Genomic DNA, 24,888 nt, shown 5'->3' with positions numbered 1-24,888 from the left:
AGGGTGATCTGTGCAAGAACAAAGTAAACAATGCTGTTCTCTGATGACAGTTGAGAGCCTTTGCTATGATGAATAATTAGCCATCTCTTGCTCTCTCTCTCTCACTTCCTTTTACTGGTAATTCCTTCTAAGCAGTAGGCTACAATTACTGTTTTTCTCAGTCACAGATTTTCCTAAGTGAAGTTTCAACCACTGCATTTTGGACCAGGGGTAGGAAGCCCTGACTGGAGCATGCTGGGCCAGTGCCATCTTCTTCCTGTTACTACTTTTACATTCATAGAATGCCTCCATCACCCCCAAAGGATTCAACAGTGCTGAGATACCTGGGGGGTGGAGACACAAAGGTACGCAATAAGGACGCCTTTACTTCAACAAAGGCAAACACCAGCCCCTATGTCATTCCCCTGGGCTTCCCAATGTGAAATCCTGATGCTATGTACAGTGAGAATCCTTTAATTTTTAGGAAGCAAAAACAATTCAACTGGCGTTAGCTGTTGGAATCTATCATAGTGATTTCATTTTGCCCAGCTGTCTGAACACAAGTATACTGTAAACAGTAAGTGTATAGAGACTAGAGCTGGTTGAAAATTTTCTGCTGGAAAAATTTTCTTCTGGAAAATGCTGATTCACTGGAACTGAAATGTGCCACAGGAACATGTTGATGCTTGCCAAAAGCTTTGATGGAAACCAGGCAGGAAGTCCAGCGGCCTGGGTTCCCTAGTTAACCAGGCTCCCCAGTTTGCTGGCTGGCTACCTGGCAAGCCTGGATACACAAGCAAGGTGGGCAGCCGGAGAGCCTGCCCTTCCACAAGGTGAGCAGGAGTTGTTCAGGGACTGGGCAGCAGGCAAGCCTGCCAGATTTCCAGCTGCCCGGTTGCGGTCTGCCTGGCTGCCTTCCTGGATCCTGGTTGGTGACTGGGCTCCCTGGCCAGCTTGCTGAGAAGCTGGCTAGCAGACAAGCTTTCCAGGTCACCTAATGGTTAAACAATTTTGATCTTATCAAAAGTAAACATTTTGATGAGGTCAAAACAAAATTTAATTTTTTTAAAAAATGAAATTTTGGAATTTTGTTCAGTGGAAAAACATCACAATTTTGAAGTTTTGACATTTTGGAATTTCGCATGGAATGGGAATTCTGGGATCTGAACAGCTCTAATTGAGACATTTTATTGCTTTGTTTTGTTTTTTGATACATGGTGAGAGTTCTCTCCCTCACATGTCCCAGAGTAAATCCAAAAATATGCAGTCAGGAGTGATTCATGCGCTCAATACAGTACGATTTATTCATCTGGTTGTGGATTTTGGCATCCAGAAGATGACATGTCCTTGGAAAGCTCATCAGTAGCAATTACAAGTTTGATAAAAACTGTAGGTGTAGCATTTCTGCCACTAATATAAATGCTGCTGAACCTGTTGTCTGCCTCCTCTCATACAGAAAGCCTGAGCGACCATGTTGCTATTGAAATCATGATTCTGCCATCCACTGCCACTTCTGAGATTACTGCCTTATGATCTCAGCATCACCACTAATACTGCTCGATCTTTACAAGAGAGAGAATGAATCAGTGGATGGAGAAACAGAGGAACCAGAAGGGGTCCTGAACTTGGTTGAGTGGTATATATGAAACCATGTCTAACATGAAAGAATGAAAGACAATAAAACAAGCTAACGATCAGTCCTGAATTGCGGCAGAGCTGTATAGGCACTTTAGACAGCAGCAGAGGAAAAGGGAACAACTGTTGCTTTTGCCAAGGTCAATTGCTAACCATTCATCTTTCCGTTTGCTGCCACTGGTGTGAACCTTGCTAGCATGTCTAACAACAAGCGACACTGTAACCATGTCTGGGCCATAACAAAGGCAAAAGTGTCGGGAACAATTCGTGGTTCATGATAAAGATGTGGCCACAGACGCGTGCACACACACTAACACAAATATAAGCAATTAAAAAAAGACGGATGACATCTAACTACAACCAGATTATGGAGTCATTTTCATGGTAAATCTAAAAATGTATTAACTGAGCAGTATCAGTGAAAATGTAAAGAAACGTTGCCATCTTAGTCCATCCCTACTATAGTGATCTTATTCTCCCTCAGTATCTTATTCTTTAGCTGCTATTGGTAATGCACTCTTTATTTTAACTTCACATTTTCTATGTGCCATACCTTTTCCGTAAATCAAAATTAACCTTTCCTGTAAATCAAAACCAATCTCTGATATATTAATAAATCAGAAACTTCACAATCCTCTATGTAGATTGCCATAGGAAAGACTTACCTAGAGAAAAATGTGTCGTACTTGGAACATAGAAACATTGACCTGGAAACTTAAAAAATGTACGAGTTCAAGTAATACATTACTGAGGGGTTTTTTCATCTGGTTCAACCCTATCTTCCTGCACAGGATAGGGAGAATAGACCAGCCAAATAGATAAATGCCAGAATATTTACATGGAAGAGAGATATCAGGAGGAGAAATCAAACGCCACACAACTGAGGGTCCTTGACAAGATGTAGGTCCAGTCCTTGCTAAGGGAGTGTGAATCCTTTTCAAAGGACTTCACTATTTAAGGAGACACTTAGTAACATGTTCCTCCCCAAAATGAACACAAAAAAACCTTCCACCATTAACTGAAGAGGATGATGTATGCCAGCTAACAAATGTACATGGCATTATGTGGCTCAGTATTCTCATGCAAAACAGCACCTAGCACGGTGGGGTTCTATTCCGTGACTAGACCTTCTAGCCACTACAGTAATACAAATAACAACAACATTAATTGTAATAATAATAAAGCGGGCTGGTATCAGACAGCTTGGGAAAAACAACATACTGCCTGAACAAGAGGCAAAAACCTGACTACTGGCAGACATGAAACTGCCCTGACTGCTTGTAGAAATGTAACTTCAAGACCCACAGGGTGGCAATACCAGATTAGTTCACTGGTCCATCTAATCTGATTCTGCCCCTGAAGTGGCCAGTATCTAACGTTTAATAGGCAGGATAGCCTTGTCCTTAATGCATCTCCGCAACTGTGCAATGCTTAATATGTGCAATAAAGTACTTCCTGAAAGAGGGAATCAGTCTTACGCTCTGAAGTATCTGATCTGGTTACTCTCTTATCATTGTTTCAGGCTGCACAACTGAAATTATTATCCATCTTCAAAGACAACATATTTTCTTAAAATAATTTAAGGCTGTAAATGCTCATTTGTTCTTTAGTAAAAAGCCTTATTGGAACCTTGCAATTATATTAAAAACAAATAAAACAAAACAAAACTGGAAGCCAGGAAATTCTAAGTGAGGGTTATATTTACATTTTTGAAAGTCTGGTTCCTGTGATTTTCAGGAAGCATTCCCACATCCCCATGTTTATCTGTGCACAACTGCTTTGGTACATTAAGGAAGAGGGCTTTCAAAGTCTTTGAAATCAGCTGGAGTGCAGAAGTTGGGAAATACACATGATGATTGCGAAATTTCTAAAATTTGTAAAGAGCTCACAAGTGTCTGAGAAGTTCAAAAGATTTTGAGTATCTCCAACATGAACCATGCAACAATCCAAAAATAAGCACACAGAACCATATGAATTACCAGACTGGATCAGACATGCGGTCCTTCTAGACTAGTGACTCAGACAGTGGCCAGCACCAGATGCTTCAGAGGAATATGTAAAAATCTGGAATAACCTGCCCATAGGGAAAGTTTCTTCCTAACCCTCAATAGTCAGGATTTGTTTCTGCCCTGAAACAGGGAGGTTTATATCCCTTCCAAACTCTTGGTTTTTAATTCTTATTATTGTATCTCTGGATATTCTTGCTATCAATATAAATGTCCAATTCTTTTTTGAATCTTGCTAAGCTTTTGGCCTCAGTGTTATCTTGTGGCAGTGATTTCTACAAGTGAATTGTGTGCAGTGTGAAAAAATATTTCCTTTTTCACTTTTCAATTTCATTGAACACCCCCTTTGTTCTTGTGTTTGGAGAAAAGGCGAACAGAAGTTTCCAATCAACTTTCTAAATACCATTTTTTATATCTTTATCCCTCTTATTCATCTCCTCTCCAAAGTACACAGTTCCAGTCTTTTCACTCTCCCTTTGTAAGAATTTTCCCATGCCTCTAATGATTTTCCCTGCCCATATCCGAAGCCCTCCCTTTCTGACAGATACTGAAGATTGAAGATATTGAATCAGGGTGACTAGAACTGAATACAGCTATCCTGATAAGGGCTCACCTTTGATTTACATAATGGCATTGTAATATATACAGTATCATGCTTTATCCCATTTTGCTTTTTCAACTGCTACTGCATATTGAGTGGAGATTTTTCACTGAACAGTCTTCTGTCAAGACCTGGTCTTTTTCTTGAGTTGTTGCAGCTAATTTAGCATCCGTTAAGGTGTATGAGTAGTTCAGATTATTCTTTCCTATGTTAATTATTTTACAGTTGTCAACATTAAATTTCATCTGCCACCATACTGCCAGTTCACAAGCTTGGATACATCCTGTGAAATTACTCTCTGTCTTGTCTAGTCTTGACTCACCTAAATAATTTTATCTGCAAATTTTGCCACCATCTGCAAATCATTTATAAATATACTAAACAAGACCGGATCGACTTTGGAACCTGTTGGCACCCCACTGTTAACCTTTTACCATAATGAAAATTTATCATCCACTCCTACTCTTTCTTTTTTGTCTCTTACTCAGTTTCTGTTCCAGGACAGTATTTGGTGCCTCTCATTCCATGACTACTTAGGTTCTTTAGTAGACTTGTGAGGCATTTTATCAAAGACTTTTAAAAAGTCCAAATAAATGATGTCAACTAGTTCTCTTTTATCCACTATTTTATTGACATCATCAAAGAATTCTAATAAAGTCCTGATGCATAACTTTCCTTTGCAGAAGCTGTCTTCAAAAGCACTGGCTCTGACTGAGGACTGCTAAATAAAATAAATTTGCAGTGTCTGTAGGCCAAGGCACTTCTGAAATATGACACTGCAAAAAAGCATCAGAAGACTTCAAAAACACTTTCTCTCATTTTTCAGACACTCATATCCCTGAAATACCTTGTTCAATAAAAGAAAAATTTCCAAAAGCCACACAAAATTCTCTGGAAGAAGACATAAGAAACGGAAATAACCAGGCCTCTTTTCCAAAACAGGGTTTACTGTCTTTTATCATTTGAGAGAAGAATTTTGGAACTGGGCTCTGCCTCAAATTCTTAGTCCAAACGACTTCCTCATACCTAACCACAGATGGCACAAGCAGATCAGCTTTATAGAGAATCTCTATAACCATCCCCCTGCTGAGAACTGGTACGGGAATCTCTGTTGTGCGTCCAGGTAGAGTCCAGGCACAGTTTGCCACACAGGACATGGAAAGTCTAGAGGGGAAAGTCCAGAGAGTCTGTTACATTGCCAGGTAAGCAGCCACAAACTAATCAGCGCAGGAATGTCATGACTAGACCCAATTCCACACATAACACATTACTTCAAATATTTGTAATGACATATGACTAAAAACTGTTTCATGAAATTCAACCACACTTTACATAAACATTCTCCTTTGCCTTCCAAGTAAGTTAGGTAATTTTGAGGCCAAATTAATTTTCCAAGTCCAGGTTTCAGGGGTGCTAAAATTAGGCTTTTTAAATAAAAGCTGGTTGCAACCTTCATAACACAGCGGCTATCACTCATCTATAATAAAATTTTGGGAGCAGAAAGAAAGTCTCTGAAATACTTTTGCTGTTAGACAGCAATGAATGACTTAGCCAACTTACTGAAAGATTTATATACATACATGTGTGTTAAAGAGCCTTAGTTTTCCAGGTATTCCAGGGCAGCAAATAGAGTAGTTAGGCATAGAATGCATACTGTGATAAAAGGAAACAATTTTATTCAGAAAGCAGAATTTGCTCTCATCTTACCTATAAAGATCTTTGATCAATCCCTCCTTCCAGCGAGAACAAAGATTGTTAAGGACCCGCTCATGCTGGCCAAACAAACAAATGTAGTTGGAGACAGGGAAGGGCTCCTTTGAAAGGCAGGTAATGGTTTCTACCATACTGTACTGGTTCACATGTATCCTGAAGTAATTCCCCTTTGTTGCATCTCCTGTTATGATTTCCATCCCCTGGAACAAAAATAGTATGAATATTAAGAAAACTATTTAGACTGAGGGGACATTCTAATTGGCACATGTATCGCATCAGCTAACACTGTTGTTACACATCCTGATAGTTACACTAGCTCTTTCTGAAACTAAGAAGATTTTAGTAGCAAATAGCAGCTATAGGAAATGTAGTTTATAAAGCAAGGTGCCTTAGTAAAGCTGATGGCACAATAATAGAAATATACGACTGGAAGGGATCTTGAGAGGTCATCTAGTCCAGCCCCCTGATCTGAGGCAAGACCAAGTAAACGAAGACCATTTCTGACAGATGTTTGTGTAATCTATTCTTAAAAACTTCTGACAGAGATTCCTTTGGAAGCCTATTCCAGTGCTAAACTACCCTTATAATTAGAAAGTTTTTTCCTAATATCTAATTTTAATCTCCTTTACTGCAGCTTAAGTCCACTACTTCTTGTTCTACCTTCAGTAGACATGGAGAACAATTGATCACTATCCTCTTTAGAGCAGCCCTTACCATATTTGGACACTGTTATCAGATCTCCATTACGCCTTCTTTTCTCAAGACTAAACATGCCCAGGTTTTTTAACCTTTCCTCATTGGTCAGGTTTTTTAAACCTTTGATCATTTTTGTTTTCCTCCGCACTCTCTCCAGTTTGTTAATATCTTTCTTAAAGTGCGGAGACTAGACCTCGACACAATGCTCCAGCTGAGGACTCACCAGTGTCCAGCAGAGTGGGACAATTACCTCCCAGATCTTACATTCAACACTCATGTTATTACACTCCAGAAAGATATTAGCCTTTTTGCAACTGCATCACATTGTTCACTCATATTCAATTTGAGATCCACTATAACCCCTAGACCATTTTTCAGCAGTACTATTGCCTAGCCTGTTATTCCCTATTTTGTAGTTGTGCATTTCATTTTTCCTTCCTGAGTGTAGTACTTTGCACCTGTCTTTACTGAATTTCATCTTGTTGATTCAGACCAATTCTCCAAATTATCAAGGTCATTTTGAATTCTAATCCTGTCCTCCAAAGTGCTAGCAACCCCTCCAAACATGGTGTCAGTCATAAATTTTATAACCACTCTCTCTAATTCATTATCCATGTCATTAAAAAATATTGACTGTATTAGACCTCAAGACAGACCACTGCAAGATCCAATAGACACATTCCCCCAGATTGACAGCACCCACTGATAACTACTCTTTGAGTATGTGCTTTCAATCAGTTATGCATCCACTTTATAATAATTTCATCTAGACCACGTTTCCCTAATTTGCTTATGAGAAAGTCATGTGGGAATGAGTCAATCATCATGATATATCACGTCTGTAGCTTCCCATCTATCCACTAGGCCAGTATCCCTGTCAAAGAAGGGAATTAGGCTGGTTTGGCATGATTTGTTCTTGACAAATCCATGTTGCCTATTACTTACACCCTATTATCCCTTAAGTACGTACAAACTGATTGTTTAATAATTTGTTCCAGAAACTTTCCATTATTGAAGTTAGTCTATAATTTCCCAGGCTCTCTTTGTTGGTACTATATTTTCCCTTCTCCAGTTCTCTGGGATCTCAACCATTCTCTATGAGTTCTCAAAGATAATCCAAAGTTGCTTCAGCTAGTTCCTTAAGTATCCTAAGATCAATGTCATTAGGCCCTGTTGACTTGAATACCTCTAACCTATCTAAATGTTCTTTAACCTGTTCTTTCCCTATTTTGGCTTTTGTTCCTTCCCCCTTGTTAATATGAATTGTGTTGAATATTTGGTCACTATTAACCTTTTTAGTGAAGACTGGAGCAAAATAGGCATTAAACAATGTAGCCTGCTTGATGGCATCAATTATTAGCTCTCCTTCCCCACGAAGCAGAGTACTTACACTTTCCTTCATCTTTTTCTTGCTCCTAATGTATTAATAGAATGTCATCTTATTACCTTTTATATGCCTCTTGCTAGGTGTACCTGAGGCCTTCTGATTTCGTGAATTAGCCTTTTTGATTTTGTCCCTGCTAATCCTTTGTACTCCTCTTCAGCAGTCTATCCATGTTTCCACTTTTTGTAGGACTCCCTTTTGATTTTCAGGTCATTAAAGACTTCCTGATGGAGCCACGCTGGCTTCTGACTACTCATCCTATCTTTCCTTTGCCTCAAGATAGCTTGCTGTTGCTTCTTTAATATTGTTGCTTTAAGAAACTACCAGCTCTTCTGAACTCCTTTCTCCCTTAGATTTTCTTTCCATGGGACCTCACCTACCAGGTCTCTGAATCTGTTAAAGTCTGCTTTTTGATGCCCATTGTCCTTAATCTGCTGCACTCACTTCTTCCTTTCCTTAATATCATGAGATCTATCATTTCATGCTCACTTTCACCGAAACTGCCTTCAACTTTTCAGACTCTCAACCATTTCCTCCCTGTTAGTCAGAATGAAGTCTAAAAATGGCCATTTGCCTGCTGTGGCACCTCTTTGAAGTCAGTGGGGACCTATATGGTATAGAAGTCTGCCTGCATGCGATCAATCGGAAGATCCGGACTTAAGCTCTTTTATTTACTTTTATTATCAAAAATAGCTTACAGTAACAAGGGACAGTGGATTAAAAAAACTACTATTATGATGCAAGAATAGCCAAGTCAGTAACCAGACAGAAATAAAAGGAAACTCATTTAGCATTGCTAACAGTATAAGAAAAGACACAAAGTCCAGTATTTTAGCATAATTAAATTGCACAAAAATTTAGTGAATTACAAAAGAATGTAAAGGTTAAAACAGGTGCATTGAGCAAATATCTCTTAACCAAGCATTTTGGTTTTCTGCAGCGATTTTGTTGAGCAAGGACCTTTTTTTTCCTGGAGTTGATTTGGAATTGCTATTATCCAAAGATAACAGTGACCTCACATAGATGTTAAACCACATTAGTAAATATTCTCTTTGGTAAATCACTGTTTATTATTACTTTAATATAGTTGTACTAACTTTAGAAATGCATATTACACTTTTAGCCATCCCAGCCTTTAGGGTAAACTGTATTTATCAACTACAGTATCTAAAAATGATACTTTCGTCTTGACAAGCTGCAAGAGCAGTTATCATCTAGTCATGCAATTCTTTCACCATATTCATCTGTTCAGGTGCTACATCTATGTAGGTTTTCTATGACCTCCATCACTGCAGTACTAGAGCACCTCCTAAAATTACAGAGCCAAATCCTCAACTTGTGTAAATCAACATAGTTCTGTCGAAAATAATGATGCTATGTAGATTTACACCAGCTGAGGATCTGGCCCAAAAAGCGTACAAATGAAGGTATACTTATTGAACTCGCTTTTCCTTCTACTCAGCAGAGGATGCTTATTGTTTCTATTTTGCTTGAATTTTGTGAGAAATAACCCCGCAGAGCAGCCTTTTAAACTGCCAAAAGGTAGTGTGGTCTAGTGGATGGGGCACTATATTGGGACTAGGAAACCTGGTTCTACTCCCAGTTCTACCGTAGACATGCCACGTGACCTTGGATAAATCACTTACCCACTCTCTTTCGGAGATGCAGTCTGTTTGATCTATTTAAATGGTAAATTCTTCATAGCAGGGACTGTTTCTTACTATATTTTTCTAAAATTCCCAGCACTATGTGACCCCAATCCTCGCTGGAGACTCTAGGCTTTACTGTAAGACCACTACAACTGAAATACTAATGGTGTTGGAGGTTAATTCTGGTGTGACTGTGCTTTCTTTCACTTAGCCAAAATCAATCAGCTACCGAATGAATGGACAAAAGATAATCATGCATTTTAAACCTCATATATCAGTGTTGTGGCCAAATATTTCACAGGTATATTTTGAGCTGTGCTCATGTTCTAGTTTTGTAAAATTAGTTGCTAGGTTACAGCAAGCTCTCTTACTCCCACAGCGTTTTGCTAGTTCTTCTCATTTCTTTCTGCAGTATGTTCTTTGATGATGTACATGAAGTGTTTGGAATGTTTTAAAAGATGTTATCTGTTAAGAGGACTGTGAACAAGTCAAAAGGTGCAGTGAAAGAGTTCTAATAATGCTTTTGGTATTTAGAGTAGAGGAGACACTCCTTGTGAGGCCTCCCCCAAAAGGGCTGTTGTAAGGTTCCTTCTGGATCCATGACACAGAACCCAAAAGAGAGGGGGACCAATGATTTGATTTTCATAGCTTCTTCTAAGTCAGTGGCTCCCAAACTTTAACAGCCTGCGAACCCCTTTCACTAAATTATGAAATCTCGTGAACCCCCTCCTAAAAATGAACATTTCCAGAGATTTAAGTTTAAATTTCTTCCGCATTCCGTGTGGCTCCTGCTGCTGGACCCCACTGACCGCCCTGGTCAACTGAGCTCAACTGAGCTCGGGCTGCAGGTCCCGCTGACCACCGGGGCTTGGGCTGCCAGCCCTGCATGGAACGCTGGGGTTCAGGCTGCCGACTCCCCCACTCACGGGGGCAGGGCTCAGGCTGCCAGCCCCAACTGCCCGTCCCCACTCTCCCTGGGGTTCGGGCTGCCAGCTCCGCCACTGACGGGGGCAGGGCTCGGGCTGCCAGCCCCAACTGCCCAACCCCGCTCTTTCTGGGGCTTGGGCTGCCAGCCCTGTGCGGAGCGCTGGGGTTCGGGCTGCCAGCTCCCCCGCTGACAGGGGCAGGGCTCGGGCTGCCAGCCCCAACTGCCCAGCCCTGCTCTTTCTGGGGCTCGGGCTGCTAGCCCCGCGCTGAGCTCTGGGGCTTAGGCTGCCAGCCCCAACTGCCCTGCCCCGCTCTCCCTGGGGCTCGGGCTGTCTGCCCTGCAACTGGATCTCACCTGTTGCCTCCAATGCCTGGGGTCCTCTGGCCGCCATTAGTGAAATTTTTCTGGCAAACCCCCCTGTAACGTTCTGCAAACCCCAGTTTGGGAACCACCGTTCTAAGTCTATCTCTCCCCTTTAAACTCTCTGTTCTTACTAAGGATCTCTGAACTTAGGGAACCAAAAACCCCTGAAAAGCTATGACGGTTCTGTTGGCCTCATGCCATGAGTGAAGGTGTTGCAAAGATGGTATCTTAGAGAATCAGTCCTTTTAGGTTGTTTGTGTGTATATTGTATTTGTAGTATGCCTGTGAATTTAGGTTTCTGGTAAATGAAAAGCTAAAAATGCTTTAAAGACACTGGTAATAAAGAATCACAGTTCATGGATCTATTGATAAAAGCCCTGATTCAGGAAAGCTTTTAAGCATATACTTAAGTCCATCATTATTCAGGCCATTACTCAAGCACATGGTACTTAAGTAATGTCCTGAATAAGAATGCGTTCCTGAATCAAGGGCAAAGCAAAGAAAAAATCCGTAATAATACTTACATAATTAGGCTGTGCAATTTGTACATCCAAGCGTGTAGGGATTCCTGGTTTGGAAATATGCAAGTAATTATAACCTCCGGGAAGAACACCTCCTACCACAGAGGAAACAGCTAAGATTAATATCTTTGTTAATGTTGTAAATCACAATTTATTTATTCAGCCATAAAACAAAACAAGCAAGTTTGACCCAAGACATATGTTATTTACTAAAGAACTCCTCAGAGAAAAGGAAAATGTTGCTTTTTGATGGCATTCATATTGTGTATGTTTTTGTATTTTTGTGTATTTCAGTGCAATAGTCACACTGGGCCAGATTCTGATCCCAGTTATATTGGTGTTAAAATGGAATATAGCCACTGATTTCAGTGGAATTATTCCAGATTTACAACTGTGTAAATGACATCATAATCTGGTCCATTATTAGTAAATAATATATTATTTATATTTCTTTTGGTAACTGGTAATATGTAGTACGCAACTAAAGACAAACTACGGACAGTGCATCTCAAAGGACACATTTTCAAAGATATGTGCAGCATGTAACTCTTGCAAATAACATACACAGTTATGCACAAATATACATCAACAAAGCAATGGATTTGTGCATATATATTGCGATATCCTGTCCCTTTAAATGTTTGGACACACTACACTTCCCCCTTCCCAGTGGCCTCACTTTTGTGTTGGTTTTAGTTTTGCTGCCAGAATGATAAAGCTACCATTATAGCAGACAGCTGTGTTTCTATCCGTGCCTTCTGTGTCTATCTCCTTCTCTGCTGGGTCCAAATATAACATATTGGTTATAAGGACCTTCTATCCCACGAGTGTCCAGTGCTGCCATTTTCTTAACAAGAAGAAGAAAAAGTAAACAGATAATATTTTAAGAAAGGAAAAAACTTCTAGAAACAAGGTGGCAGACTGCTGCTGCATTGTGCTTCAGGCATAGCTGGAACCAGCCAGCTAGAGAGGAGGAAGTAGGCAATTAGAAGTAGAACAAAGGAAGAGGTTTCTGCCATTGCTGCTGAGCTGCCAGAATTGTTTAAACAGAGCAGTGATGAGTAGGGTTGCCAACCCTCCAGGATTGGTCTGGAGTCTCTGGGATTAAAGATGAATCTGTAATTAAAGATTATGCCATGTGATGAAATCTCCAGGAATACATCCAACCAACACTGGCAACCCTAGTGATGGGGAAACAAGCAGCCATCTTGGCTGAACCATATGCAAGCAGGCAGGGAGACAGATTTATCCTGTACTGAGGGCTTCACCCAGCAGAGGGTGCCCAACTGCAGCCAAAGGAAGAATTCTGCATTCTGCAGTGTAGGCACTCAGCAAGCAGAAGTTGATCAAGCACAGATAGCACTCTCGTCAACCCAAAGAAACTTCCAATGAAGTGTTTTATCTCAGTTTGATGTATTGGTTACCCATTACTAGCACAGACTTCAACAAAGAAAGTGCTAAGGTTGATGCTTTCTCTTGTGAAGGGAATGTTAATAAAAGGTACAGTGTTAGGACATAAGAATCCCCAGTTTACACAGTTCGTGTCAGGTCAATGTGAATTATCTGTGAATCATGGTTGCATCTTACGGGGAATGCGAGTGATCTTTCCAGAATCACTTCAACCTCTGGTTTTAGAAGGTCATCACAAAGATCATTGTGGCATTGTTTGGATGAAGACAATAGCCTAGAGTCATGTCTGCTGGCCAAGGATCAACAAAGACGTTGAGAGGAAGATCAAGTGCTATGCTATGTGTTAGCAAATTCAGCATGATCCTGGCCCAGTTCATCTATATCCTTGGTCTTGGCCTCAGACTCCTTGGACACGTATTCACATGGACTTTGCTGGACCATGAGAAGGTTACATGCTTTTGGTTGTAGTTGATGCCCATTTGAAATGGCCATAAGTTTTCAGAATGACTTCTACTACAGCTACCAAGACCATTGGACACCTTTGTACCTTGTTTAATCAATTTGGTTTATTGTTACAGTTGGTGAGTGACAACTGACCTCAACTGTGTTCTGGAGAATTTCAGAGGTCCCTAGCTTCAAATGGAATGATCATATATGCTCTGTTCCATACCATCCTGCAACAAATGGACTACCAGAACATTTTGTACAGACACTTAACCATGCCTTAAGAGCTAACAAATGTATTTTGAGTCATCAGCAGAAATTAGACAATTTCTTGCTTGTCTACAGAAATGCCCCACATGCCACTATCCAGGAGTCACCTGCAACTCTTTTCTTGAAGCGATCTTTGCATACCTGTTGGGACCTGCTACATCCTGATGGTGCCTCTGGTGCAGCCAAATCCCAAGCTGTGCATATTGATCAATGATGTGAGATTTGTCAGAATTCTTTTGAAGCAGGAGACTTAGTGTGGACTTGCAAATATGGTTGTGGAATTAAATGGGTACCTGGAGATCTTGTAAAATTCATGGGATCTGTTTTGTCTGTGGTGAAACTATCCAGTGGTACTCTATGGATTGACATATGGATCAATTGCAGTCTCAGCAAGTACCAAAATCCAAGGATGTTCCAGTAGGATTTTCTGTTCCTCTGATTGAATCATCTCCAGTTAAAACTACTAATTTTGATGGCTTGGTGAAAAAAACTTTGGTATCTGGTCTAGTTGATTCCTTACCAGGTCCAACTGATTCCTTATCATCAGCTGTTCCTGTTGTTCAGCACACTGCCCCACCACCATCACCATGTTATCACAAAAGAGTGTGAACATCGGTGGTGCATATGAATTTATAAATTGTTTAGTTAGTGATTTGCTATTCCAGGGCAGAATAATCCCATGCAATTTAAGAATCTGCGGTAGGCCACCTGTAACCTCTAACTGGGTTATAGAGTGTTTTTTGTTAGTCATGTAAATGATAATGTATATATGTTTGTGAAGTTCTTTAAAGTAGGGTGGAGGAATGTGATGTCCTGTCCCTTTAAACATTTGGGTGCTCTGCAGTCCCCTTGCCTCACTTTCCCATTGGTTTCAGTTTTGCTGCCAGAACAATAAATCTACCACCACAGCAGACAGCTGTTTTTCTATCTGCTCCCTCTGTGACTATCTCCTTCTCTGCCGGTCCAATTATAACATATATCAGACATACTACATGTGCAAATAGATCAGAGGACACATTTTACTTGCAGTTACCCCATTTGCATACACTACTGTGATTTTTAAGGGGCCCAAAGGCCTGCATGCATTGGCTGAAATCATACCTGCACACAGGGCCAACTCCACAGGCTCTGTGAACCAGTCAACTCAGCCTTGAGCACTAGTGTTGGCTCTCTGTGTAGGGGTGAATTTCACACAATGTGGTTGATCCATTGCAAAGGATTTTGAAAGTTTGGCCCCCAAAATGTCAGCTACCCAGTTTGTTTCAGATTAACTATATTTTGGAAATCTCACAAGTCTAAGCGTTTTTTTACAAAATTTCTGTTACCACCAGGATTTGGCTCGATGTGAAATAACAAGAGAATAGAATTTCTTGGTATATTCTGAACCTTCTGTTTTGGGACTAAACCAGGAAGTGCAGAGACACACTAAAATGTAACCTTCTATGTGTTACTAGGAATCATTTACCAGCAGATTTCAGCATCAAAACTGATTCCTTTGGGGCAAGATTAGAGAAAAAGTTATTTTATTGAACTTGTTGGCTCAGTCCCTAATAAGAACAAGGATAAATCACAGATAGAAAGAAACTGAGTTGTTTCATAAGAGTTTGTTGCTGACAATTAGATCATGAATATGAAATTCTCAGAAAATTCAATCAGTCAAAGGCAGTGGTGAGCTGGAGCCGGTTTGCACCGGTTCGCTAGAACCGGTTGTTAAATTTAGAAGGCCTTTTAGAACCGGTTGTTCTGCGAGGGACAACCGGTTCTAAAAGGGCTTCTAAATTTAACTTGGCAAAAGTGGCACCTTAGGTGCCGACTCCATGGGTGCTCCACACCTGGAGCCCCCACGGGGAAAATTTGGTGGGTGCAGAGCACCCACCGGCAGCTCCCCACCCCACCTCACCTCTGCTGTGCCTCTGCCTCCTCCCCTGAATGCGCCGCCCCACTCTGCTTCCCCGCCCCCCCCGGCTTCCCGCGAATCAGCTGTTCATGCAGGAAGCCGGGGCAGGCTGAGAAGCAAGCTGCAGCTTCCCGCTCAGGCCCAGGGAGGCAGATCAGAGGTGAGCTCGGGCGGGGGTGGGGGCGCGAGGAAGGCCGTCCGCGCCACAGCAGGTAAGCTGGGGCGGGGGGGGGGGGCGCAGGGGAACCGCTCCCCACCCCAGCTCACCTCCACCACCCTCGGCCTGAAGAGGAAGCCGCGGCCTGCTTCTCAGCCCTCCCTGGCTTCCCGCCGAACAGCTGATTCGCGGGAAGCTGGGGGGGGGATGCCGCGGAGAAGCAGAGCAGGGTGGTGGGTTCAGGGGAGGAGGCGGAGCGGAGGTGAGGTGGGGCTGGGTGCGGGGTGGGGAGCTGCCAGTGGGTGCTCTGCACCCACCAATTTTTCCCCGTGTGTGCTCCAGCCCCAGAGCACCCAGGGAGTCGGCGCCTAAGGCGCCACTTTTGATGTGATCAGTAGGGGGAGTGGCTGCTCCCCCTGCTCCCCCCCAGCTACGCTCCCCCACTCCTAGGAGCCAGAGGGACCTGCCGGATGCTTCCTGGGAGCTGCCCCAGGTAAGCACCGCCGGGACTCCCCACCTTGCCCACCGGCAGGTGCCTCTGGCTCTTAGGGGTGGGGTGGGCACCCACTACGGTGGCCCACGAGACCCTCCTGCCTGGTTCTGGGGGCAGTCAGGGGACAGGGGTTGATGGGGCAGGGGCGTCAAGGAATGTGGGGGGGTTGGATGGGGCAGGAGTCCCGGGGGCAGGGGTGGGCAACGACTCCCTCGTGGGGTGAGGAGGGAACCCGTTGTTAAGATTTTGGCAGCTCATCACTGGTCAAAGGTGTAAACTGCAAGGTTGGGAGAGGCAAATCTGAAAGATTTCAAGTACTGTAGGCTAAAAACTTGTAGGTGTTGTTACAAGCTAAGTATAAGTGGTCTAATTAGCTGCACTACATGTTCTCATCAAACAGTGTTAAGCTAGACACACCTTTATCATCAAGAAGTGAGTCTAAGGATAGAGATGAAGAATTAACAGCAAACAAATGGAACAGAGAACTAGTTTGATGGTAGTAAAAGTGTGAGGACATGGAGTCTTCCTTCACTAGCATGGTTAACTATAAATAAAGTAACATTACTCCTGCTGCAGGTACCCATCAGCTCAGGTGTACAGCATAAAATTTACTACAGTTCAACAATTTGTTACTTAATATTTACTTATACAAAAATACCAACAATAATAATATAATTCATGCCATACTATGGCATTTTGTACTACAGAAGAAAGTACTGAAGAAAACATAGAAGTGTAACAGACTGAAGAATTTGTTTTTGACACACCTTGAATTTTACATCCCTTGTACATAGGGATGAGTCTATCCAGATCTTCTGGTGGCTCAGAAACTGGCTCAAGAGTTGGATCAAAGAGATTCAGCATAGCTGCAGCAAGCTGGAAACCGATCTCTTTCGAACTGAAATTGCTGTGTGTCCATTCATTTGCATAATATATATTGGAGAACTTGGTTAAAGGACCTGCTGCTCTGATACTAACGTCATTAGTATGGAAGTTGGCATCAATAACAAGTCTTCCATCATAAACAAGGCATGCGTCATTAATCGCCTTGAAGGTTTCATAATCCACTCCCTTGTTGGAAAAGTTAAAGAATGCCTAAAAAGATGTAATAAGTGTAGGTCATACTACATTAGTCATTGTCTCATACAATAAATGAGGTTGTGTGACTCATTATTTCATGTGATTTATTTATTTTACAAACTACAGCACAAAATACAACATGACTTTGTATACCCTAATGTGGCCTATTGACCAAATTTTGAGATTAATTAAAAGTAAAAGGGACGCAAAGAGCTGAGATTTATTGAGCTAAGAGTATTCATAATTTCTTAGTTTCCGGTTAAAGAGATGTACTGTATTTTAATAGCTATATATTATTTAGTACTTTAAATATCCTGAACTTAAGTACTTATTTTATCTTTGTCATTACAAGTATATGATAAAGAACACAAGGCTTTACAAAACTCTCCCCCACACAACATACAAGCCAAATTTAAAAACAGTGTACTTGAAAATAACACAATTTCATGTCTTTGAAAAGGTATTTGTTCATTACACATATTTTTGTACGCTAAAGCTATAATATTTATGAGAAACCAAAACTATCATGTTTGTCAGATTAGTTTGTATACTCTGTAGAGATATGATGATATTCTATTTTTCAACTAACAAATGTTTGGGTTAATTTCAAACATTTATTAGTACATGAAGATGAATGATAAAATATAAACTAGTTAAGTAAAAGATTTTTCCATCAGAATTATGAGGTGCTAGCTTTCTATTTAAGTTTTCTTGATTATATGTCATGTTCTTTCTTCAACAAGGTTTGCATCTCTTTCTAACTTAACATTTTTTTTACTATTATTTACAGCACAAAAACAAAAGGGATACAATGAAAAAAACAGTTACCTACCTTTCATAACTGTTGTTTTTTGAGATGTGTCACTCATGTCCATTCCATTCTAGGTGGGTGCACTGTCATGTGCACAGTCATTGGAGATTTTTGTCTTAGCAGTATCCGTAGGTTCGGCTGTGGCACCCTCTGGAGTGCCGCACTCATGTGTCGCTATATTAGGCACCACCAGCCCTATGCCCTTTCAGGTCCTTCTTGCCAGCAACTCCGACAGAGGGGCAGGAGGGCAGGTAATGGAATGGACATGAGCAACACATCTTGAAGAACAACAGTCACAAAAGGTAGGTAACTGTTTTTTCTTCGAGTGCTCGCTCGTGTCGATTCCATTCTAGGTGACTCACAAACAGTATCCCTAGAGGCAGGCTCAGAGTTCATGGCCGTGCAGCTTGCAACACTGCTCTACCAAAGCCAGCATCGTCTTGGGCCTGCTGGGTAAATGCGTATTGAGCCGTAAATGTCTGGAAGCTTTGTTGTGTAGACATAGCCTAACTTACTAACTACACTACTTAACAGGTACTTACTAACTAACTACTGTGAACAAACTGTTTACAAGACGCTAAGAGCTGGAAGAAAGAAGAGAACCGCTAACCACTTGCTAGGCAAGGGAAAGGCCTCCAACCAACCGCCACAGGTGGTAAGAAGGTACGGAGAGGGCGTAGGGCCAGCAGCGCCTAATATACCAACGCATGAGCGCAGCACTCCCAAGGGTGCCACAGCTGACCCTACGGATACCATTAAGGCAAACATCTCTGACAACTGTGTACTTGGGCGCGTACACATCTAGAATGGAATCGACATGAGCAAGCACTTGAAGAAGAATAAAAAGTTAGTAAATTCAAAACTGATAAAAGGAAATGTTATAACACAATGTCTACTTAGACTGTTTTCAGAGTGGTAGTCATGTTAGTCTGTATCAGCAAAAAAAAAAAAAAAACGAGGAGTACTTGTGGCACCTTAGAGACTAACAAATTTATTTGGGCATAAGCTTTCGTGGGCTAAAATCAGATGCATCTAATGAAGTGGGTTTTAGCCCACAAAAGCTTATGCCCAAATAAATTTGTTAGTCTCTAAGGTGCCACAAGTACTCCTCGTTTTTTTTCTTTTACTTAGACTGTGGAACTCATAGCCACTGAAAGCTATTGAGGCCAAGAATTTAGCAAGATTGATAGAGGTATTAGATATTTATATGCATAGCAAGAATATCCAGATTATAATTAATTATGATGAAAATTTTGGAAGGGTTATTAAACCTCATGCTTCAAAGCTTAAGAAAATCTCTAATAATTAGGGATCAGGATGAGACCTACGAGGGGTGTCAGATTATCCCACATCTGCCAACTGTGGGGTTCTTGCTCCTTCCTTTGAAGCATCTGGTGGAATATAACACCCCTGGTGTCAAGCTGCAGGATTTTTCTAGTCAGCAGTCCCATTGGGGCCAATTGCCCCCAGGGCCCTGCGGAGAATTTTAAGGGTATAAAAGGGATGTGTGTGGCCCCATCTGCCCTTCAGTTCCTTCCCTAATTTTGAAATTCTTTATCTGAGACTGTGAAGAAAGGGGAGGCTGGGCAGGTAGTATGACTATTCAGAGAATACTCTCAAGGAACAAGTTACTGGTAAGCAACCTCTCTTCTTCAAGTGCCCTCTGCATATGCCCCACTTTTGGGGAAATTAGTAAGCAGTTCAGCTCCCTAGGAGACATTCTAGGCAAATGAGGACTTTAAACCTGCCCAAACTAGCATCAGCTGTAGATGGCAGTCCAAGAGCGTATTGGAAGTGGCCACTGTTTCACACTCCCACATCAGACTGCAGTGAGGGACATTTCCCTCCCTGCAAAATATGTACATTTACAGCTTCAAGCAAGAACTTAACAAATTCTACAAAAAATAGGAGAGCTGCAATGGATGCTGTCTTCAAATTAGTTGAATACTTTTGATATAACTGGGTGAATGAACTCTTGGCATATTTTAATAGGGATGTAAAAGAGACTTTGGGAAATGCAGACAGATTAGAGGCCTATTCGCGGTAGAAATGGAGATGACTTTAGACTGACAATGGGAATTTGAGGGTACCAACTGTCACAATCACATTTCACATATAGACTACAGTTTCCAGAGGACTGGTCATGTGGTTTGTGCCTCAGTAAGTCTGGTCAGTAGCTATGACTATGAGTAAAAGTCTTTTCCTCAAGTGCATGGTGCGAACAATACTCTGACAACTAGCAGAGCAAGAGCTTCGACACACAAGGCTTCATCCCAAATCAAATGAGACACTGGCACAAGAGGACATATCCCCTGGGCAGGTAAATGTATTCATCCACCTTGGGGTACTCACAACACAAGAATCCTGCTACAAAGAAATCCAGAGTCATTTGGAGCAGCCATGAAGGTAAGGCAGCTACCTCAAGTAACCCCTGTGGTACATGGACCAATCCTTCCAAAACCTAGGATATTGCCAAGTGAGTGAGGACCTGTTGACCCAAGCATATGAGCGTAAAAGCTGAAATCACAACCCATGCAGTCTGGATGAACTCATATCACAGTTCTGAATGTTTGAAGTGCAATAGATTGTTTGGTCAAAAATTACTTTTTTGATAAAAAGAAAAAAGAAAAACCACACTAGACATCTGAAAAATGCTCTCATCAATCATGTCAGCAATCTAGATCTCAGGGTGTTCACCCAAGATGATTCAGGATCAGTGGAAATTTGGATCAGGCCTTGAATGCAAACATATTACAAGTAGACTTGGAAGGATTAGATTTTTTTTTTTATCAGTAAATGCTGATTAATGTCCATTTCACCAGACACACACAAACAGAGAAAAAAATTTCCATCAATAATAAAAATTTACTGATAGTCAAAGAAAGAACATTTTTGCTAGAGAGCTTATTAGAGTTTAAATCTAAAAACTTTACATTGATGTTGATGGTTTGTGTATTAATGATTAAAAAGCTTTATCTTTTTGAATCTTAGTCTCTGCTGTCATTAAATAATTATTGTCTGACTCCAAACCCCATTGTCTGACCTCCCATAATTTTCCACAACTGTGAAATTTAAAAGTGATAAAAAAAAGTGATAAAAATCAGATAAAAATAAAAACCAGGGAAGAGTATAAAAATATTGCTCGGGCATGTAGGAATGAAATCAGGAGGGCCAAATCGCACCTGGAGCTGCAGCTAGCGAGAGATGTCAAGAGTAACAAGAAGGGTTTCTTCAGGTATGTTGGCAACAAGAAGAAAGCCAAGGAAAGTTTGGGCCCCTTACTGAATGAGGGAGGCAACCTAGTGACAGAGGATGTGGAAAAAGCTAATGTACTCAATGCTTTTTTTGCCTCTGTTTTCACTAACAAGGTCAGCTCCCAGACTGCTGCGCTGGGCATCACAAAATGGGGAAGAGATGGCCAGCCCTCTGTGGAGATAGAGGTGGTTAGGGACTATTTAGAAAAGCTGGACGTGCACAAGTCCATGGGGCCGGACGAGTTGCATCCGAGAGTGCTGAAGGAATTGGCGGCTGTGATTGCAGAGCCATTGGCCATTATCTTTGAAAACTCGTGGCGAACCGGGGAAGTCCCGGATGACTGGAAAAAGGCTAATGTAGTGCCAATCTTTAAAAAAGGGAAGAAGGAGGATCCTGGGAACTACAGGCCAGTCAGCCTCACCTCAGTCCCTGGAAAAATCATGGAGCAGGTCCTCAAAGAATCAATCTTGAAGTACTTGCATGAGAGGAAAGTGATCAGGAACAGCCAGCATGGATTCACCAAGGGAAGGTCATGCCTGACTAATCTAATCGCCTTTTATGATGAGATTACTGGTTCTGTGGATGAAGGGAAAGCAGTGGATGTATTGTTTCTTGACTTTAGCAAAGCTTTTGACACGGTCTCCCACAGTATTCTTGTCAGCAAGTTAAGGAAGTATGGGCTGGATGAATGCACTATAAGGTGGGTAGAAAGCTGGCTAGATTGTCGGGCTCAACGGGTAGTGATCAATGGCTCCATGTCTAGTTGGCAGCCGGTATCAAGTGGAGTGCCCCAAGGGTCGGTCCTGGGGCCGGTTTTGTTCAATATCTTCATAAATGATCTGGAGGATGCTGTGGATTGCACTCTCAGCAAATTTGCGGACGATACTAAACTGGGAGGAGTGGTAGATACGCTGGAGGGGAGGGATAGGATACAGAAGGACCTAGACAAATTGGAGGATTGGGCCAAAAGAAATCTGATGAGGTTCAATAAGGATAAGTGCAGAGTCCTGCACTTAGGACGGAAGAATCCAATGCACCGCTACAGACTAGGGACCGAATGGCTAGGCAGCAGTTCTGCGGAAAAGGACCTAGGGATGACAGTGGACGAGAAGCTGGATATGAGTCAGCAGTGTGCCCTTGTTGCCAAGAAGGCCAATGGCATTTTGGGATGTATAAGTAGGGGCATAGCGAGCAGATCGAGGGACGTGATCGTCCCCCTCTATTCGACATTGGTGAGGCCTCATCTGGAGTACTGTGTCCAGTTTTGGGCCCCACACTACAAGAAGGATGTGGATAAATTGGAGAGAGTCCAGTGAAGGGCAACAAAAATGATTAGGGGTCTAGAACACATGACTTATGAGGAGAGGCTGAGGGAACTGGGATTGTTTAGCCTGCAGAAGAGAAGAATGAGGGGGGATTTGATAGCTGCTTTCAACTACCTGAAAGGGGGCTCCAAAGAGGATGGCTCTAGACTGTTCTCAATGGTAGCAGATGACAGAACGAGGAGTAATGGTCTCAAGTTGCAGTGGGGGAGGTTTAGATTGGATATTAGGAAAAACTTTTTCACTAAGAGGGTGGTGAAACACTGGAATGCGTTACCTAGGGAGGTGGTAGAATCTCCTTCCTTAGAGGTTTTTAAGGTCAGGCTTGACAAAGCCCTGGCTGGGATGATTTAACTGGGAATTGGTCCTGCTTCGAGCAGGGGGTTGGACTAGATGACCTTCAGGGGTCCCTTCCAACCCTGATATTCTATGATTCTATGATTCTATGATCAGCAAAAAAATTCTTAACCCATAATTTTGCACAACCATGAAAATTTAAATTGATAAAAATAGTAAAAAATGCTTAAAAATAAGCTTTGACATTATCCATCAAAATTATTTAAACAAATCAAATGCTGCCAAGTCTAATAATAAGTGAGGAAAAGAAACAAATTAAAAAAGGCATGGAAGGGGCTGGGTGAAACAAGGATTGATCAATAATGAGAGCAGTTACACAGTTAAGATATGAACATGCCTTGATTGTCCCACAGAGTTTTTAACGTAGGTGACATGGCAGAAGCGAGACTTTTGGAAGAATGTTATTGAGGAGAGACTTGTGACTTGGCATTAAGATTTGGAGAAAGCATTCCATCCACATGGGGCGGCATGGAAGAGAACATAGAGGCTGCAATGGGAGAGGGAAACGAAGGGCGCATGGAGTTTGGCACCCCGGCATAGCAGAGGCACTGCAGAAGGAGATAAGCGTTCCTATGATGTATGTATGCTTCTTCATACATTAAAACATTTAATCAATACAGTATTATTAAAGGAATACTAACAATGGTAGGTCTAAAATTAGACTTACCAGCTGTATAATATCCGTCAAGAGGGGACAAGAAAATTGTACGTTTTGGTATGCTGCCTGCTACCATGCATGACACTCTATGAGCCACTTTGTCCCCTGGCTGGGAAGGCAGGCGGTTGCAATGAGACAGTTCTCTGGAACAGGCTCTGATTCTCAGTGTCTGGGCTTCTCTCACCCAGATGACTGAGTGCAGAGCAGAGCAGAGCAGAGCCTCGCCAAACAGGGATGGGGCGGGGCCAGGAGGAGAGGAGATACAGTCCCTGACATCAGCAGCAACTAAAGCAGTACTCTTTCTCCCATCTTTGGGGTGAGAAAAGCATGGAGTTGGGAAGTGACTATGGCAGACTCATCACAGGGGGAGAGCTGGGAAAGGCAATAAAGTTGGAGGGGCAAACAGAAAGGGAGAGACAAAAGAGTAGGTGAGAGGGGCGAATGATGGAACAATAGGGGCACTTTGAGGAGACGAAGGGGGAAAGAATGAGGGAGTGTGGGGGAGATGGAGGGGAAATGAGGGAGTTGGTGGCAGAGCAGACTAATGGTTCTGTGTGGGAGGGAGGGAGAAGGATAGGTTGAAGGGAGGGAGGAAGGAAGGGAGGGATGGGGTAAGGGAAGGAAAAATGAAGTGTTTATAGGGAGGAGGAGGAGGAGGAGAAACTGGAAAGTTGCTAAGAGGAGGGAGGAAGGGCGAGACGAGAGGAAATGTTTGGGGAGAAGAAAGGGTTTATAGATTCCAGGAGTAGAGAATTGGGAGGGAACTTTATTGCTGGGAGTCTCATGAGAGGAATTCCCCTCCAACTTGGTGGGCAAACTTACTACACAAATGGGGAATGCATGCAAAGCAAAGACATGTCAAGATGGTCATGTGGGTGCCTGAAACTTAGATTCATACAAACAGTTCTTAGTCAGACAACTAAGCCAACTGATGTTAAGTGTTAAAGGATTGGCCCAAATAGTGCAGTGCCGATATTGTATTTTAATTGCAATCCTGAATTTAGAGGGCTGATACATATTTCCTTCTGGTAAAGAAAATCTATTTAAAATAGTTAGAATAAGTGTAGGTTAAATTTCATGCATATCAGTATCAACATTGTGATCTTACAATTTGACTTGAATTCAGTTCCCTAAACAAATTTAGATCACTATAGGTAGGAGTACTGTAAGTAAATATTTTAAGAATGATTTTGAAAAAATAATTAAAACTACCTGTCATTCAACAGTGAATAGCAATTTGTATGTCCGTTGATTTAAAC

The 24,888-nt window shown here is 41.9% G+C and overlaps 1 protein-coding gene across 1 annotated transcript in view; it reads right to left on the bottom strand.

Annotated features, from left to right (window-relative positions):
* The window catches only part of CFAP61 (cilia and flagella associated protein 61), a 215,418-nt gene that overhangs the window by 36,097 nt on the left and 154,433 nt on the right, over window positions 1-24,888 (bottom strand). Inside the window, exons 22-24 of the mRNA XM_077812071.1 lie at window positions 16,914-17,241; window positions 11,479-11,570; window positions 5,929-6,134 (exon numbers count right to left, since the gene is read on the bottom strand). Coding sequence (XP_077668197.1) covers window positions 5,929-6,134; window positions 11,479-11,570; window positions 16,914-17,241 — 626 coding nt within the window. The remainder of the gene's footprint in view (window positions 1-5,928; window positions 6,135-11,478; window positions 11,571-16,913; window positions 17,242-24,888) is intronic.

The sequence above is a fragment of the Eretmochelys imbricata genome, chromosome 3 (genome assembly GCF_965152235.1).
Source record: "Eretmochelys imbricata isolate rEreImb1 chromosome 3, rEreImb1.hap1, whole genome shotgun sequence".
Taxonomy (NCBI): domain Eukaryota; kingdom Metazoa; phylum Chordata; order Testudines; family Cheloniidae; genus Eretmochelys; species Eretmochelys imbricata.
The sequence above is the reverse complement of the archived record's forward strand: the minus strand, read 5'-3'. Positions and strand labels throughout refer to the sequence as shown.